Below are 19166 nucleotides of genomic sequence, written 5' to 3'. Positions count from 1 at the left end.
GAGCAAAGGTTCAAAAAAAAACTTTCATAAATGATATTAATCGATGCAAACGCTCGGATGATGAAGGCAATATATTGTATGATTATAGTGTTTAATATTTATGAAAATGGTTCGATGTTAAAGAAAATTAAAAAGTTTTCTCTGTTTGGAAACAATTAATATAGGATAAAAAAGATATTTCTTAATAAAATAAACACAACGATCAAATCGTTTGCCACTAACATTTTACTGTTTAAAAATTTTACCATTATTTGTAAAATTATAGAAAAATGTTATATATAAAACTTGAATGATATCGAGGAGAACATAAAAAAAAAATGATATAATATTATATATATTTATATCTTATTCTCTTGTACTCTCGTGTATTCGAAGCACAAATTTTTGTTGAATAAATAAAACACACGTCATAGATATAATATTGCGATATATTATTCAGTCTGTTATACATAATTTCTAATGCATCCTCGTTGTAAAAGTCAGAGATAAATAAATTCATCCAATTCGATCTTAATGGGGAATTATTTTGAATATTGTTAATATACAGTCTTTATAAAAAGAAATACTATTATAACGAACATTAGGTACACATAGTTTATCACTTCAATATCTACATATGCATTTGTAGATTTTACATTCAAAATACAATTTTTTGCAAACTGAATTCATCCTTCTGCAGATCACATGCATCTGTTTGCAAATAAAATTTAATTTTTCGCAAATCAAATTATTGCTTTTCAAATCAGATTATTGTTTTCCTATTTCTGAAATAAAAGTAACGAAAAGATATTTCTAAAAATTTCAAAAAAAATAAAATTTCAAATTATAGCTTATTAAAATTATTCGATCAACAATCAACGATCTAGTGAAAATCTATATGAATTAATATTATGTTCGAAATTCATAAATCTACAGGAAATTAACTCTTTCCCGTAAATTGTAAAGATTCCAGGTAAATTAAATGTCGAAATAATTCAGTTACTCATTTAGTAAACATTGAAAAATAGAATTGTTTTTTACTTTATTACAGAAGAGAAAGAATGTTTATTTTATAATTACGAATTCCACATGTAAAGAATTATTAACTAATAAATAAGTAATTAAATAAGTATTTTATTTACCTTCCATATTATATGTAGTGCAATTTGGAATTTTTTAATAATAAATTTATATTTACTTTCATTTTCATTACAAAAGCTTTATAAAACAATTCTACAGAAAAACTTGATATACGATAGAATGAATATGATTTGCAAAAAGATGAATTTTATTTGCAAAAAGTGTATTTAAAATCAGTAGATGTATATATTTATGTTTTTTTACAACTAATATTTTTTATGCTTATTATATTTCTTATGATTCCTATAATCACTGGATGAAGAATTACCAACGATTTGACGTTGATACAAAAGATAAATTTTGTGGAGAAGCCAAGTAAGCAAGATTCTATCTGATGATTTATGTGCTTTCAATATATTTATTTATTATTTTGGGTACATTTATTTATTAGTTGCACATGAGAATAATCCTTTGACAGAAGCTGAAGATAGTAGCAGTGTGTTGTATATAATAAAACCTTTTTTTTTATCTCGACGGATATATTGTTATTCAAGGTATTAGACTATTGTTATTTATACGTAAAATAGTAATATTTTTACCTTACATATATTAATCAATAATAAATTTAATTTTATTAAATCGTAAAGCACTATACAATTGAAATAGATAAATATACGCATAATTTTCGGTATATATTATTGATTATTAATCCTAATGAAATATAAATTTATCATTGGGTGTTTTAGAAATTATTGATTCAGGATTACAAATTATGAGGGTAATTATTATTAATTCTATTTGCAAATAATAATTAATTGCAATTAACTGATTAATGATTACAATTACTATTATTATATTACATACACACACAGAGTGAAAATGAGAAAGAGAGTGAGAGGGAGGGAGAGAGCGAGGGAGAGAGAAAAAGAGAGAGAGAGAGAGAGAGAGAGAGAGAGAGAGAGAGATATACCCATACCATACACAATATCGCATGGCATGCGAGATCATGGATTATGATTGTTATTATAAGATATTTGACAGGTAGATATGCTCACATTAAATTGTATCAGATAGAAAAACATGTATAGTGAAAAAGTTGATTCAGTCATACTCATTGATAAAAAATCTTGACTCATATATAAAAAACGCCAGATATAATTTTTTTTAACTATGAAATACATAGGCATATCATACCTCGTGCAAGAATGAAAAATCGAAACAATCAAAAAATTAAAAAATGGGTATATGCATTTAATAAATAACGAAAATGTATTATACATAAATTTACGTATAATATAATGAAAAATTTCTATTTTATATTTTAATAATGGAAAAGTTTAATAACGCATATGCGTGTTTCTATTTTATTAGAAAGTTATAATCAAAATATAAATCTTGTTGAGAACAAGTATTGGCGTTTTCGTTAATACTTTACGCATGTACACTTGCGATTCGTGGAATATTTTCTAACATTTTTTATATTTTTCTTCTTTTTCGTATAAAATCTTGTAGATTTAATCGATGGGCTATGATGTATCATTGAGGTCTTCTTCCTTTTAGAAGCAAAAATATTTTTCTATAATCAAAATGCAAGTACTTATAATGATACCAATTTGGATGAAGATAAAAAGTGATAGTACGCCGATTAGAGGAACTGGTTGATGCTTGACCATGTCATTGGATTTCTTGTCAAATGGTGAATTTTTTAAACGATTCACCATACCATTCTCAAAAAATTTCTGCAACCTAGAACGAGCTAATATATTAACGTATGATAAATAAAGATTTGCATTATTAGATTTTTATGTTCTTACTGAAAATTGATGACATCGGTAAATGGATTGTGCTTAGATAAAGCTATAGCTATATAATTTACATATCCTGTCTCAATACGAACCACATTGCATGATATTTTAGAATCTACTATTTTTTCCATTTCGTCGAACGAGTAGATTGCTAGCTTCCTATTTTTACAAATCTATAATTTAATAATCAATATTAATAATGTAACTTCTACAATATTATTTATAAAGGTTAATTTATGTATCATACACTTGTAAATCCTTCTAATGGAGTTAAGGGTAATTTGTCCTCTTCTAGCATCAACTTCATTAACTTTTTTGCAAGTGGATCTTCCGAATTCTAAAGATAAATAGTATTTCTCGTCTTCGTTTATCAAAATTTATTTACACACACGCACACGCGCGCGCACACATATACATAGAATGACGTAAATTACATTTGTAAATATACAATAATATTGGTATCATACTCACTGCAAATTTATCATAATGAGCCGTACCACGAAAAACAGCAAGTTGATAAGTACCATCTTGAACGAAACCTTCTAATGAATTAAAGGGTAAAATGTGGCTTACGGTCGTCAAAAAGCTTATCAAAGCCGCAGAATAGGCAGCCGATAAGATGGTAATTAAAAGGAATACAGAGAAGTATGCTATTCGTAACGAAAATCTGTCAGAAGATTCTACAGCAAAAGAATATTAATGTTACAGCAAAAGAAATTATTAATGCTCTTGTAAATAAAAATAATTATTAAGAAAATGAAATCAAAAAACATTGAATCAAACCTGCGATTCCTTGTTGACAAAATATACCCCAAATTTCCAAAAAATTATCGGATAATAAATGCCCTATTTTACGATCAGTTCCACTTTTTATTTTAAGAAAAGTCAATAAAATCGATGAAGCAATTAGTATTCCAAACATAGCAATCCAAACAGAATAATTAAAAGTCTACAATAATTACTTTTCTTAATTAATAAAGGTTACGAAGAAGAAAAAAATAACAAATTCGATTGCAGGTTGTCGTACTAGAAAATAAGATGACCATTTAATCGCGAATATGTCTGGTTTCTCGATGAAGAGACAGTCTTTGGAGTTAAAAATAGGAACCGTGAAATCAACGGCATTTAATCTGGCATTGGTCATAGAAAACTCTGAAAGAGAAATGTCAGCGCGTCCATAATATAATTCTGCAATTGCACCAGACCAAGTTTTTGTTGTTGGATTCCATCTTCCATACTGTTCCACTTCCGAGACAATGTGCAAACTAAAATTGAGAGTGACACAAAGTTCTCTTAATATCCTACCATATATACCATCCAATTCGCCAGCCTTGTTTATCTTTGTGAATGGTGAATCCTACAGAAGAAAAATCGAAAAGAAAAAGAAAAATAATTTCAAATAGAAAATAGAAAAAATATCTAGGCGAAAATATTTTACCTTAACTAAAACAGCTCTCATTACCAGACCTTGTAAATTATGTCTTCTTTCGTATAGAGAATCTGGAACTATTTTAGTAATTCCTTTCTCTAAGCTCCACGTAGCTACGTCATTGATCTCGATATGATTAGAATTGATCGAATACCATTCTCGTAAAATATTTTCCGTTCCACAACGGACCATCATTTCGGTATTGAATTTTAAATGAAATATATTACCTGGTGGATCGTGACAATAATCGGAGCCATCTTCCTTGTACATGAATATTAATAGCCACATAGCTGCAGATATGTCAAAGGTATTCGTCGCTAAGGAGAAATCTTTTATCGCATTGTAATTAGAAATCATCACGATATAAAACGGTCGTACTACTTGCTTAATGTAGTACGATGATTCTTGCAATTGTGAAAAGCGCAACTTTGTGGTCGCAATGCCTTCCCGAGAGAGTGCATACCTCCATTTGAACATCATCGTTGTCATTTCCATTTCTGAAGAAGAAGAAAATAAATGTAGTAGAAACGAAGATAAGGAAATGAGAAATTTACCTTTTTCAGATTCGGAATATAAGAGAATTGCAGATTTTTGACCGTATAATTTGCAAATGTCTATGATAAAAGGAATTTGTTTATCGCTGATAGAAAAAAATTCGTAGGATCTTATAGCCTTCGGAAGAAAAAAAATAAGAAAAAGAATGAGTATTTTTAATAGCATAACGAAATTCTTTTTTTCTTATGTCGATCGATTAATTATAGTATTATTTTTCAAATTGGACGAATCGGCGACTACGTTCTCAAGAAAATGGAAAAATATCTGTCCTACTACGAAAGAAGATCGCAAAATACTAAATTTCTAAACTATTTAGAACATTATAGTCACTTCTATTATTATGATTGTCATTTACGTATCTCCATGTACACGTTATACGTTTTTAATATTCTACACACCATAGTAAAATGTTATAAAGGATTGTTAAAATTTACCTACATTTAAATAATTTAATGGATATTCTAATCGATATAATCGATGTTTGCACTTAAGAAAATGAATTCTTCAAACACCTCCGCATATTTGAAGAAATATATACGTGTCTAATAACTAATACTGTTTAACTATCGAAGTATATTTAACTATCGCTATATGAAGTTTAGAATGTTTTTATAGAAGATCATTTTTACTCATATATTGATATAAATCGGCGGTTCTTAATCTTGATCAGTTCATTTTATATAATGGATTCTAACTTTGTATTTTTCGGTGAGAAATAAGATAAGAAAAAATTTTCACTTATAGAAGCTATTAATTTTCCTCTGAGCCACGCTGAAAGTAAAAAAGAAAGTTAATAGTTTATAGAATATTTAACTGCCGTGTTGTCCAATCTTTTTTGGATCATATAGTAACTCAACATCTCAAAAATTTTGATGTCCTTTCAAGTAATCTAATAGTAAATAGAAATCATATAAATTGTATTATATAGATTGACGTAAAAGAAAGGTCTGCGTTGAAAAGCAAATGTTCATACAATAGATAAACAGTATGAGTGGTTTTTTTTTTTTTAACATTCACTACCGAACGTATTGATCCTTTATGGTGGATTGTAAGACATTGGAGAAAAGATATGGAGAAAATATTGCACTTATACCATTTTTACCTTTACCTGAGACACAACAACGTGAAGACAAGAATACAAAAGAAGTGATAAAATAATTTTAGTACCCTTACAAATTGAAAAATATATTACACAGATATACAATTTGCATTCATGCATGTGAAACAAGAATGTAAAAAAGAACTTTCTACACAATCAGTACAAAAACTTAGTTCAGCGGAAATAATGAAGAGATAATGTTGCAAGATATATTCAGCATCGAAATTTTCGTTCCGACTATTACAAATTGTGTGGTATGGTTACAACGTTTATAAGAGGCAATGCCAATTTCCAGGATAACAGAGGATAAAAACGTGACTTATGTTCTTCATTTCATCGGACTTACGACTTTCTCTGATTTGCGACAAATTGACTCTAGCCGATTCGTCTAAATTAACAAATTTTTATACATTGTTAGAAATTATATAAAATTACAATTTTTATATACGAAAAAAAGCAGAAAGAGAATCTATAGAAAATTTCGTAGCAGTACTATAAGTTAAGTATCTATTGCAATGTTTGAAATTATTTAAAAATAACATTGAGTAACCAATTTTTTTTTATCAGATGAAGTAATCCAAATACTTTTGTCAGGAATAAATATTTAAGTTTTAATAAGGTGGTAAACGTTGTGCAACAAATAACCAGCAGAATGATTTGTACAAATATTGAAAGGAGGAATAAGAAAAAGTTTAGAACAAAAATGTGTGGTCGTATATAGCTTGTTATAAAATTTTATAAAACTAGAATATATTATATATTACATATTTAAAATATTCATACAGGTACAACGATTGCTGTTTTTTTATAAAATTATAATATACGATTTTATAGAAGAATCAAAAGCAATAGCGTATTTTCGTAGATAAGGTCTGATTTTTCTCTGTAAGCAACAACTGCAAATAGATATAAATGGAAACAAAAAAGTATGTTGATTTAAGGAAAGAGAGGAGAGAGGGTGAGAGGTAGAGAGGGAGGGAGAGAGAGAGAGAGAGAGAGAGAGGGTGAATACATTATTTCAATTTAATACATTATGTTTTAGCATGGTCAAATAAATGACTAGGAAAATTATACTATTTCTCTGGGTGATGATCGATTATGGAAACATTATATAATACAAATACAAAAAAACGAAAGTACGCAAACCGAGAATAAATGTTTAGATCTAGACTACAAAGCGCAAGAGCATGTATCGACAAAAACAAAACAGTCAAAAGAAAAAAAAGACTTCCAAAAGTCCCTCAAGAACCAATATTATCTCAAATTTTAGAAAGATACTTGCGAAACTAAAAATCATTATGACGTTACGTTGAATTCCACGAATGGATATTCTCATTAAGGAGAGAAAATGTCATATAGATTGATTTAAGAACAGGATATGCGTTGAAGGACATACGTTCATAAAATAGGCGAATAGTACGTGTGATAAGACGTTTACTGCTTCTTTTAATTATTTATGCTCTTCCGCATAAGCTACCGTATGCATTAATTCTGTATGCTAGATTGTAAGATATAATAGAAAAAATATAGAAAATAATGAACATCTGCACGATTTACTTTTACTTCTATGTGATCTATATAACAAATTGGATCATCTAAATTCTGAATAATAAAGTATTCTATGTCGTTTCATTCCTTTCTTTAGAAAAAGTTTTCACGGGGAATTATCAACTTTTTCCACGAAGGATTCATACCAACTGTGTACATCAAAACAATTTGACATGATTAGGATAAAATTAGTTCCCTGTGGGCAATGTCTTAATGAGAAACATTGCTATAATGAAACATTAATTGGGGTTGCATGATATTATTATTATGTTTTTTATAATGAATATAAATAATTTAATTTTTGAATTTAAAAAATCAGTTAAGGGTTCCTGGTTATTAAATATCGGACTCATGCAGGAGCGTGGAGAACAGTTTGAGAATCTAAGATATAAATTAAATTATATTTGGAGTTTAAATAATTAATATTGTCGTTGGTTGATACGTGTAAAATGGTAAATTTCAAAAATAGAAAAAGTTAAAGTCGATTTTGTCGAGTTTCGTAATTGGCAAGTATATAGCCCTTTATAATCGATTGGTATCATTTTAGAAATTTCTATCTGAACATTTTAGCTTAGAAAACATGTTCGAATGAATATGAATGGTTAGTTATTGGCATTTAAGCAAATATTCATTTTTTTGGAAATCTTTGAAAAGATCGATCAAAAATGTAATATATGATATATAATACACACACATACATATATATAATATTATATAAATGAAATATATCGCGTTTACTAAAATATTGTACTGAATATCTTTAATTCTGGCAGATAGACTATCGTATTCATAATCATAAATTGATTTATTTTGTATCTTTGGAACTTAATATGCAAGAAGATGATGAACATTTCAAACATTTTATGTAAAGGAATATCGAAAAAATATATCATAATTCCAGCAAATAAATATAACTGAAGTACATTAAAACACACAAAGTTTTGAAAGACTTATAAAAAATTAAGCACTTCGAAATTCATTTCAAAAGAATCTATCTTTTCTTCCAGATATATGAGAAATATCCTTTAGAAATAGCATTCTTGAAGATTCGTTGCATGATTACGTTACACTTTGAATATATAAATTTTATTTAATTTTTTTTTTATAATATTTCATCGTACTCTCTTATATTCTTCCTGTTGAGTAAGGGGCAATTTCTTGTCTTCTAACATCAACTTTATTAATTTTTTTCTTTTTTTTAAAAGCGGATCTCTCGAATGCTATAAATAAAGATTTTCCTTCATCTTTCTTCCACTAAGTATATTTATTGTTTCATATATATTTATTTTTCTCGCGAAGATGTTGCGAGCACGATTTTGTACTTTTCATAATTGCAAAAATCAGCATTCTACTGAAAACGAACTATACGATTATACTACATAGCGCTGATCTCTAATTTCAACGCGATCAATGAGTTCTCTTTAGCAACAAATACCTTTGATATGTCTTCAGCAGTGTGGCTAGTGATATTCATTTACGAGGAAGATGTATTGATTATTATCACAATCCATCAGATAATCTATTTTATGTGAGATTCAATTGATATGGTCCGAATATGTTGGTCCGTTGTGCTATGGAAAATATTTTACGAGAATGATATTCGATCGATACGAATCAAATCGAGATCAATGATGTAGCAACTTGGAGCTTAAAGAAAGTAATTTCTAAAATGATTATAGAATCTCTTTACGAAAGGAGACATAATTTACATGGTTTGATCATGAAAGCTGTTGCAGTTAAAGTAAAACGTTTTTGTCTAGATATTTTTTCTATTTTCTACTTAAAAATATTATTTTTCGTCATCCTTCTTTCCTATTTTTTTTTTCTTTTACAGGGTTCATTATACACGAACGTAAAAAAGGATTGTGAATCATGAAATATTGAGAAAAGTTTGTGTCACTCTCAATTTTAGTTTAAACATTGTCTCCAAAGCAAAAGAGTATAAAAGATGGAATCCAGATGAAAAACTTGGACTGGAGCAATCGTAGAATTATATGCAGACATTTCCTTTTCATATTTTTCTATTACCAGTACCAGATTGAATGCTGTGGACTTCATGAATCCTGTTTTTAACACCAAAAACTTTTTTGTTATTCGAAAACCAGAAAAATTCGGGTTAAATAGTCATCTTATTTTCAAGTACGATAATTTGCAATTAAATTTTTTATTATATTCTTCTGCATGCGTTAACTATCATGAATTAAAAAATTGTTATTTTTGTAGACTTTTACTAATACTGTTTGGATTGCTATATTTGGAGTAATTATTGCATCGATTTTATTGATTTTTCTCAAACTGATCGTAAAATAGGATATTTATTCATCGATAATTTTTTGAAAATTTTGGGGTATATTTTGTCAACAGAGACTGGTAGGTTTGTTCAATGTTTCTTGATTTGCATTTCATTTTGTTTTTGTAATAGTTATATTAACACAAAGTATTCTTTTGATATAGTTTTTTTCTGGTGGATCATTATTCAGTATAGCAAACTTCTTCATATTTCTTTTGGTTACCGTCTTATCGGCCGCTTATTCAGCAGGTTTGATAAGCCTTTCAACATCTTTTAGCCTTATCTTACTCTTTAATGCATTAGAGAATTTCGTTGCAAAAGATACTCATCGATTTACCGTCATTCGTGGTACGGTTGATTATGATAAATTTGCAGTGCATATATATATATATATATATATATATATATATATATATGTATAAATTTATATATCTACAATAAGTATAGCAAATTAAAGAAAAATGTCCATTCGTAGAATTCGGCAGATCTGCTTTCGATGAACGTGATGAAACTGATGTTAGAAGAGGAAAAATTTCCATTAAATGTTCAGGAGGGATCTAAAAATGTATCATGAAGAATTATAGAAAAAAGTTATATAACATTTACTTACAAAGACTGTAAGGAAACTATGGAGCAAAATTTCAACAATGGATTACTCATATATATATAAAAAAGACATAAGTTTTAAAATGATTCTTGAACCTATTTTCGTCTTCGTAGAGAAAATAAGGAATTTAATACATTTCTGAAGTTTTAATACGTAGTTTCATTACAGTTTGTATATAGTTTTATTATTAATATTCATTATTAAATTACAGATTTGTAAAAATCGTAACCTAGCAATCTATTTGCTTGACCAAGATTATATAGTAAATCTGAAAGTATCATGCAATGTGGTTCGTATTGCGACAAGAGATGCAGCCACTTTTTCTTTGATTTTATCTAAGCGCATTCCTTTCATCAGCATTATCAATTTTAATAAGAACACAATTATTCATAATGGAAATTTTCATTTATTATATGTTAAAATATTAAGTTGCAAAAATTTCGTTCTAGGTTGCAGAAATTTCTCAAGAATGGTATAATGCATCGTATAAAAGATTCGACATTTAAAAAGAAATCCTTTAATATAACGAATATTAACTGGTCCCCATAATCAGCTCAATATCGGTTCTTATTCTTATCCTAATTGGTGTCGTTTTCAGTATTTGTATTTTGATTATAGAAAAGTTTATTTTTGTTCGTAAAATGAAGAAAATGTCAATGGTACATCATATTTCTTGGATTAAACCGCCAGGATTTTCTGTAAAAAGAAAAAAAATTTTTTTAGTATTAGAAAACATAATGTGAATCGTAAATGTGCACACTTAAATTATTTTAAATAATGGCAATGTACGTTTTCAAAGAATTTTTATTAGATTATAATTTTTGATTAGGAAATTAGATTATAATTTTTGAATAGAATAGAAATACGTGTAGATGTATTTTGCATAATTTCGTATAATTTTAAATTTAAATGGAACTGTTTCATTATATTTTACATATGGTGGTATATGTAACAGATTTGCTATATTTATCGAATGCTCGTATAGACATGTTAATTCTTTCAAACTATTTCGAATTTATGTTTGCACGAAGTGTGTTATACCTATATATGTCATAGCCTGAAAAATAATTATTTTCATTGTTTCATAATTTTGAGAATCTTCTAATAAATGAAATAATACATTTTATCCTTTAATCTTGAATATCTTTCAATCAAATACAAATATACGATTTATCTTAGACAAATATTCTTATGCTGCTTATATCGTGGAATATGTTAACTAGTAGATGCAACAAAAACTAGTAGTCGCATCAGTAATATACAATATCAGTATATTGGAAATAATGAATGACCATCTTTAATTCGATATTGTTGAGATCTACAAAAATAAAGGTAGACATGCTTAACACAGTCGAAATTACTAGTCAAGACGCAGTTCGATATTTATTGCGCGATCCAACGTCGAGGAGTTTTATCGAAATAATTTTTATATCAATTTAATGACTAATTGAAGGGCAAAGAATTCGAAAAACTCAAGAACAATCACACCGCGAAGATTTACACCGTGAATTAATAGATATTTAGAAAGAAAATTAGTTCATAAAAATTGAAAAATATCAAATTTCCAGAACTTGTCGCAAAATTATGTACATAATGCGAATAATAAGTACATAAAGTAAAAGATATCACGTATAATATTTTATCCAAATTACGAAATGAGTACAATTGTCAATGAATTGTAAATAAAAAATGATCGCTCTGCGTTTGACTGTTCTGAAGCTACGAAAATGAAATTCTTGCAAAGATGAAATTAGTTGGACTTTATACATGAAAATTTGATTCCACGAAGACTTGAAGAATTTGAATTCAATTTAATTATTTTAAAAATAATTAAAATTTGTAGACAATAATATTCTGAAATGGAAATCCTTGATGATAGAACGAATGCGTACGATTTGCTTAATAGAGCCTGTATATAGAGCCTGACCTATTTCAGTAGTTAATAATAACGAGAATTCAGAAATAAATGATGATATAAAAGTTGGAATTTGAAAAGAATTCATTGTTATTGCTAAAAAATAGAAAATTGGATGCCCACTCAGCGATTTTATTAATCGATGCGCATGAAAGCAAAAAAACAAACTGTTGATATTCATGATTTATAAGTCTTAGTTTAAGGGATGAATGTTTGATAATGAATCATATAGCAGTCGGAGAAATATGTACAACTCATTGTTTGTTATAAAATAGACAAACCATTCTAACTGTGGCAATTTACATTTATGTGGCACTATGACAAATATTACTCCGGATAAATCGATTTCACAAATTACTGATTTGTCACAGAAAGTACTTCTCTGCTTATAATAAAAATTACTTGTTAAAAATTGTCGTGATCTTGAGTGAAGATTTCAGTATCAATTTTCCCTTCGGCAGAAGCGTGACCATTAATTGAATTTCTAAGTTTGAAATTCAATTTGTATATTAATAATAATATGTCAATGTCAACTATAAAATCTAGGATTACCATCGACGTAGTATTCATTAGATATTTAAATAATCTGAAATATGCAACTCATAGATCACATTTCAATTATTACAAGTCAATAGTTTCTTTGTTAAAAAATAATTTCGAAAGTATTCTGTCAAAGAACTAGTATCTGTACCCTAACTTGAATACTATGCAGTCCAATAATATCTACAACGATTTTATAAAATGTTTAAAAGTTAAGCCTAATTTTTCGTAAAGTTTTGCGAGAGAACATTTTTTCGCATACAGGATTATTCGTGATCATTATAACAGTTACACTCTCTAGTTTGAATTTTACAGATCTAGCTTCTATTATTATGATGACCTCATATGGTTCTCTATTTTTTATATGCTCGACTAAAAGGATTCTTCCAACTGCTTTGTTTGCCTTCGATTTTTTTCAAACTTTTGTAAGATGCTTCATTATACCACACTTTTTACATCCTATATTGCGATCGAGATTAGATTTTGTTGCTGGATGGTTCGGATCGCATCTGAAACAAATGATATCAATGATTGTCCGAGCATTTGTAGGTAACACTTTCGATGACACCTCGAGATCTCGATTGAGAATTCGTATTTGTCGATCATGTTTTTCCAGATAGCTCGACATTATACGTACATCCCAATTTGATTTGTTTCGTGCCCGATTAGCGATGCTCGTTTATAACTACGTGACATATTTTTTGATTAGACGTAACGATATGTACCATCTAATTGACATCTATATCTTTTTTTTCAACAACCGTATATGGACTTATTAACTTGTCAATACATAAACTGCTTTCACAATGCTGCTTTTAAGTAATCACCAACACAGATATTTAACTTATGTAGTGTTCCTATAAAATTCTGTGTGAATTCCTTTTTGGTTTATTTCCGCGGAAACGATAATTTGTTGTAATTATTTACAATGTAAATATGTACAAATTCTTTAATGTAGACATTAGTTAATACAGGTTTAATTGTAGCTGATTTATATTTGTGTTGATTAAAATGCAACATCGATTAAAGCAAAATCATTTCGAAAGTCGTACTTCGTACGATGTAATAAATAAGCCACTTTTATGATCACCTAGTATCTTGAAAACTGCTATCACCACTTTAAACGTTGTAGCCATTTCTCACAATTTCTAATAATCGGATCGAACGTTTCGATGTTGAATATACTTCTGTCATAACACTACTTCTATCATTATTACTATTACACTTAGTGTTTATAAATGTACTGTATGAAGTTCTTGGTCTGCTTCTCTATTCACAAGTGTAAGTATGTATACGTAATATGCTTTAAAATTTATTATGCACTTAACTTTATTAGATTCATCGTATTCTCGCCGTCAATTCATCACGTGGTAAAAATAGGTCGTGAAACTGTTCAATATTTTCCATATTTCTTCTCTTCTTACAATCAATCATGTAGGATGAATACCTTCGATGGTTAATGTGAAACTATATGAATAACTAAAAGAGTAGACGTTCTACCATTCGTATACCTATCAGTGGATCAGTTTACCTATCATATGGACATATGCTCTTTAATGTAGGCTTTGTGCTTAGTCATCGAGCATACAGCGATTTATATTACTTTCATTTTCTACTAAACCGTTACTTTTAAGGCGTTGAAGAGGACGATAATGCAAATAAGATTGGAAAACACTTTTACAGTTAACCACAGGGTGGCCCAGTAAAAAATAAATAACTTGTACAAATGAAAATTTTTTTTATTTTATTTCCTCTTGAAAGGTACAAAATTAATGGTTAAAACCCCGGTAGAATGCATATTATATGAAATGGATCTTATCGAATTGATAACGTCTAAGAACTCTTGATTTATGTCAACGCATGAATAAAGCTATATAAAATAACCTTTTACAAGCACATTCCATTCCTTTATATAGCTTTTTTAAGTAAACGAATACTAATATATATTCATATATATTTCATATATACATTCATATATATTTCATGAAACGTATCGTAGACGTAAATCATTTCGTTAAGTATTTGCCTCGATCCGATCGATCAGAATGTCTATTAAAGTTTTTAAATCGAAATGAAATTTTAACAATTTCTATTAACATTCACTGTCCTATGTACAAGAATATAAACATGCAATATTTACGTATTTAGATGCGTTAACAAAACGGATATAAATATATATGTGTGTGTGTGTGTGTGTGTCAGTGCGTATTTGAGTATAGATGTATTCACGCATCAAATAAAATAAAGAAACAAAAGAGGCAAATGAAAAGGACATTTACTAATCGATTGATAATAAATCTATGCCATCAAAGATGAAATCATTTCCTTCGTACAAATACGCATACGAACATCGCGTGACTTCCGACCTGCACGTCAACAATATTTCTCTCGATAGTTTAAATATTCAGTCTCGTGTGATTCTTCTTGTCGGATAGAAATTTTCTCATTTTCTCCAGTAGTTTTCGATATGTTCAAATTGTAATATAACATTATAACACTACAATTTAATCGGAAGATAAAAAAGATGGCGTTGATTTTACCTTTGAAAATATTACTTATTCTTTTCTTTTTTCTTCCAAAGGCTACAATATCATATCAATTTTTTTCTATTGGCGACGAGCAAATGCCTTTTATCATAAATATTTGCAAATCATACGGGTCGAAATCTGTAATTTTTGTATACTCCGAATCAATAAGCGGTAAAAATATTTCTCCTTCTTATTAAGTCATTTCGATTATATTTTTTTTCTTTTTTCTCAGAAATGGAAATGACAACGATGGTGTTCAAATGGAGACGTGCACTTTCTCGCGAAGGGATTGCAAGTACGAATTTGCACTTTTCGCAAATACATAAAACATCGTACTACTTCAAACACACTATACAACCGTATTACATAGCACTGGTCTCTAATACCAATGCGATTAATGAGTTCTCTTTAGCAACGAGTACCTTTGACATGTCTTCAGCTGTGTGGCTAGTGATATTCATTTCCAAGGAAAATGATACCGATTATTGTCACAATCCACCAGGTAATATATTTCATGTAAAATTCAACACCGAAATGATGGTCCGTTGTGGTACGGAAAATATTTTACGAGAATGGTACTCGATCGATACTAATCAAATCGAGATCAATGATGTAGCTACATGGAGCTTAGAGAAAGGAATCACAAAAATAGTTCCAGATTTTCTTTATAAAAGAAGATATAATTTACAGGGTTTAGTTATGAAAGCTGTTACAGTTAAGGTAAGATATCTTCTGCTTTCTATTTTCTACTTACAAATTTTATTTTTATTGCTTTCTATCTACTTTTTCTTTTTTAGACCTCACTATTATCAAGTATAACTAAGGATGGCGAATTAGACGGTATATTCGGTAAAATATTAAAAGAACTTTGTGACACTCTGAATTTTAGTTTTAACGTTGTCTCAGAAGTAGAAGACTTTGGGAGATGGAATCCAAAAGAAAAGACTTGGTCTGGAGGAATTGGAGAATTGTATACTGGACGTGCTGACATCTCTATATCAGATTTTATTATTAGTAATGATAGATTTGATGCAGTTGACTACACGCATTCTCTTTTCAATTACAAAAACATTCTTGTTATTCGAGAACCAAAACATTTAGCGATTCGATGGTGTTCTCATTTTTTAGTATGATCACTTGCAATGGAATTTTGTATTTTTCTTTTCTTTATGCATTAATCTTCATAAATTAAAAAATTGTTACTTTTATAGACATTTACGCGTTCTCTTTGGTCTGCTGTGTTTGGAATATTAATTGTTTCATCGATTTTCCTAGTCTTACTCAAAATAAAAAGTGGAACCAATCGCAAAATAGGATATTTATTGATCGATAATTTATTGGAGATTTGGGGTATATTTTGTCAGCAGGGACTGGCAGGTTTGATTAAATGTTTCTTGATTTACGTTTCATATCTTTCTTTTAATAGATATATTTCCTCAAACTATTCTTTTGCTGTAGATTTTCCTGATAAATCTTCCTTACGAATAGTATACTTTTCAATATTTCTTTTGATTATTGTCTTTTGGGCTGGATATTCAGCTGCTTTAATAAGCATTTTAACGTCTATAAATTACATATTACCATTTAATTCATTAGAAGGCTTCGTTGAAGATGGTACTTATCAACTTGTTATTGCTCGTTATACGGCTTACTATGATAAGTTTGCAGTAAGTATGATACATATGTCATTGTATATGTATATGTGTAACTTTCCATATTTTAAACTCACATATATATGCGAAAAGAATAAGTATAGGGAAAGAAATATTAATAATTTACTTACAGAATTCGAAAGATCCTCTTACAGAGAAAGTTATGAAGTTGACATTAAAAGAAGAAGAATTGTCCATTACCGAATATGAAGGATTTAAAAGAGTAAGATGAACTATTATAAAACAAATATTAAATAAAATTCATTTATATTGTATATAAAGTAACTATGTGGCAAAGTTTCATAAATGAATTACTTATATCCGGAGAAGAAATAGCAGGTTCAATCAAGACAAGTACGGAAATACTCAAGTTTTATAAGATTTCGAAATAGAATTTCATAGTACTTCAATATTTATTTGCTTGAATTTTGATGCACATTGTTGACATTTTCTTGCATGGAATATTAAAAATGTCCATTTTTTACTTGAATACGAACATGGTTTACTAGAGCTATTTTTTCCCGAACAAACATCAAATAAACTTACGTACGATTGTAAGTACGGTAATCCATTTGTAAGTGATAGTGATATTCAGTTCAACAAAAAATCCGTCAGATTTTTTTGCATACTTAAACAGAATATAACTAGTGTTCTAAATTTGATTCTAGAAACAAAATGGTCATGATTCGGGATCACTAATTATAAGAGCCTACTTTAAATATTAATAATTCAAGAATTAAACATTTCCGGACTAATACTGGTAGAACCTAGTTTTTTCTTTTCTATTACCAATCATTTACTATTTAGTTTCATTGCACTCTGTATAGAATTTTAATAATAATAGCCGTTATTAAATTATAGATTTGTAAAAATGGAAAACTTGCATTATATATGAGTGACCAGTTGAGTCATTTTGAAAATCTAGTAATGCCATGTAATATGATTAGCATCGAAACAACACATATAAATCGGTTTGCTATGATTTTATCTAGACACAATCCATTCACCGACCTCATCAATTTTCAGTAAGAATCTAATACTTTTCACAAGAATCTAATAATATAAATATCCATTTGACGTATGTTATGGAATTAGCTCGTTTTAGGTTACAGAAATTTATCGACAATGGTATGATAAATCGTTTAAAATATAGGTCATTTAAAAAAGAATTCACCAATGTGGTCAAGCACCAACCGGTTCGCCTAATCAGCATTATACCCCTTATTTTCTTTTTCTTAATTGGTGTCGTTTTGAGTACTTGTATTCTTATTTTAGAAAAGTGTATTTTCGTTCGTAAAAGGAAGAAAATGTCAGCGATACATCATATTCCGTCGATTGAATCGTCAGGATTTTATGTAAAAAGAAAGAAAGTTATTAGAAATATTATAATAGATTATGAGAATCGTTAATGCGCACGGGTATGGTACAACATTTTTAACAACTATAGTGCTCCCTTTAATGAATTTATATTTAATGAATCTTGAACATAATTTCTTCATGAAATAGTAACATGTATATGTATATTTAAGCCTTTGCATTATTTAGTACAATTAAATGAAAAGAGAACTTCTTTATTCTACTGTAGATGTAAAGGTGTATATAGCATATTTTCTATATTTATCAAACAGAATTTAATTCTTTCGAATTGTTTCGGTTTTTCGTACCTACACGAAATATAATGCATCTATGTATTTCATAGTTAAAAGAAGTTTATTTTCCATTACTTATGTATGAGTCGAAATTAAATCGCCTACATAACTGAATTAACTATCTGTGAAATATTTAATAAACATATTTTTCTAACTAACTGAAGTCAATTTGATTCCACTACCATGTCAAATTTCCTATGATAAGATTCATCTTGAATGAGCCCGTGATGATTGAATGAGCCTCATACACATATACACACATACGCACGCACACATGTACGTACACACATATATGTACTTTGATTTATATTATGTATATTATTTATTATGTATTGTGTAATTATTTATATTGTATTGTGTAATATATACTAATAACATATATGTATATGTATATATATATATATATATATATATATATATATATATATATATATACATATATACACACACACACACAAAATATACATATACATGTACACATATAATAATA

The 19166-nt window shown here is 28.4% G+C and overlaps 2 protein-coding genes across 4 annotated transcripts; one reads left to right on the top strand and one right to left on the bottom strand.

Moving 5' to 3' along the window:
• Positions 1-1472: 1472 nt before the first annotated feature.
• Positions 1473-4881, bottom strand: LOC127071083 (uncharacterized). Of its 2 annotated transcripts, XM_051009962.1 has the most exons (7): positions 4521-4534; positions 4303-4370; positions 3648-4221; positions 3336-3544; positions 3112-3201; positions 2874-3037; positions 1473-2805 (listed from the first exon to the last, which is right to left on the bottom strand). In XM_051009962.1, the coding sequence occupies exons 3-7, from the start codon at positions 3784-3786 to the stop codon at positions 2616-2618; spliced, it is 792 nt and encodes a 263-aa protein (XP_050865919.1). In that variant the 5' UTR covers positions 3787-4221; positions 4303-4370; positions 4521-4534; the 3' UTR covers positions 1473-2615. The 2 variants fall into 2 exon arrangements, 1 of the variants encoding a protein (XP_050865919.1); XR_007784824.1 differs by having other exon boundaries at positions 3336-4221; positions 4303-4881.
• A 9745-nt stretch (positions 4882-14626) lies between these two features.
• LOC127071068 (glutamate receptor ionotropic, delta-1-like) lies at positions 14627-18772 on the top strand. Of its 2 annotated transcripts, none has more exons than XM_051009913.1 (7): positions 14627-15546; positions 15608-16095; positions 16173-16502; positions 16587-17042; positions 17161-17250; positions 17889-18052; positions 18133-18772. In XM_051009913.1, the coding sequence occupies exons 1-7, from the start codon at positions 15372-15374 to the stop codon at positions 18434-18436; spliced, it is 2007 nt and encodes a 668-aa protein (XP_050865870.1). In that variant the 5' UTR covers positions 14627-15371; the 3' UTR covers positions 18437-18772. The 2 variants fall into 2 exon arrangements, with proteins under 2 accessions (XP_050865870.1, XP_050865871.1); XM_051009914.1 differs by having other exon boundaries at positions 18123-18269.
• Positions 18773-19166: the final 394 nt, after the last annotated feature.

The sequence above is a fragment of the Vespula vulgaris genome, chromosome 20 (assembly GCF_905475345.1).
Source record: "Vespula vulgaris chromosome 20, iyVesVulg1.1, whole genome shotgun sequence".
Classification (NCBI taxonomy): domain Eukaryota; kingdom Metazoa; phylum Arthropoda; class Insecta; order Hymenoptera; family Vespidae; genus Vespula; species Vespula vulgaris.
This window is presented reverse-complemented; position numbering and strand designations above follow the sequence as displayed.

Excerpts from the sequence above, each read along its gene's own strand:
- LOC127071068 (XM_051009913.1), top strand. The coding sequence starts at position 15,372 with ATGGCGTTGATTTTACCTTTGAAAATATTACTTATTCTTTTCTTTTTT. Across the intron at positions 16,096-16,172 it reads TGAAAGCTGTTACAGTTAAG|ACCTCACTATTATCAAGTAT; the intron begins GTAAGATATCTT and ends TTTCTTTTTTAG. Across the intron at positions 17,251-17,888 it reads AATATGAAGGATTTAAAAGA|ATTTGTAAAAATGGAAAACT; the intron begins GTAAGATGAACT and ends ATTAAATTATAG.
- LOC127071083 (XM_051009962.1), bottom strand. The coding sequence starts at position 3,786 with ATGTTTGGAATACTAATTGCTTCATCGATTTTATTGACTTTTCTTAAA. Across the intron at positions 3,202-3,335 it reads CTCATTATGATAAATTTGCA|AATTCGGAAGATCCACTTGC; the intron begins GTGAGTATGATA and ends ATTTATCTTTAG. Across the intron at positions 3,038-3,111 it reads CATTAGAAGGATTTACAAGT|ATTTGTAAAAATAGGAAGCT; the intron begins GTATGATACATA and ends ATTAAATTATAG.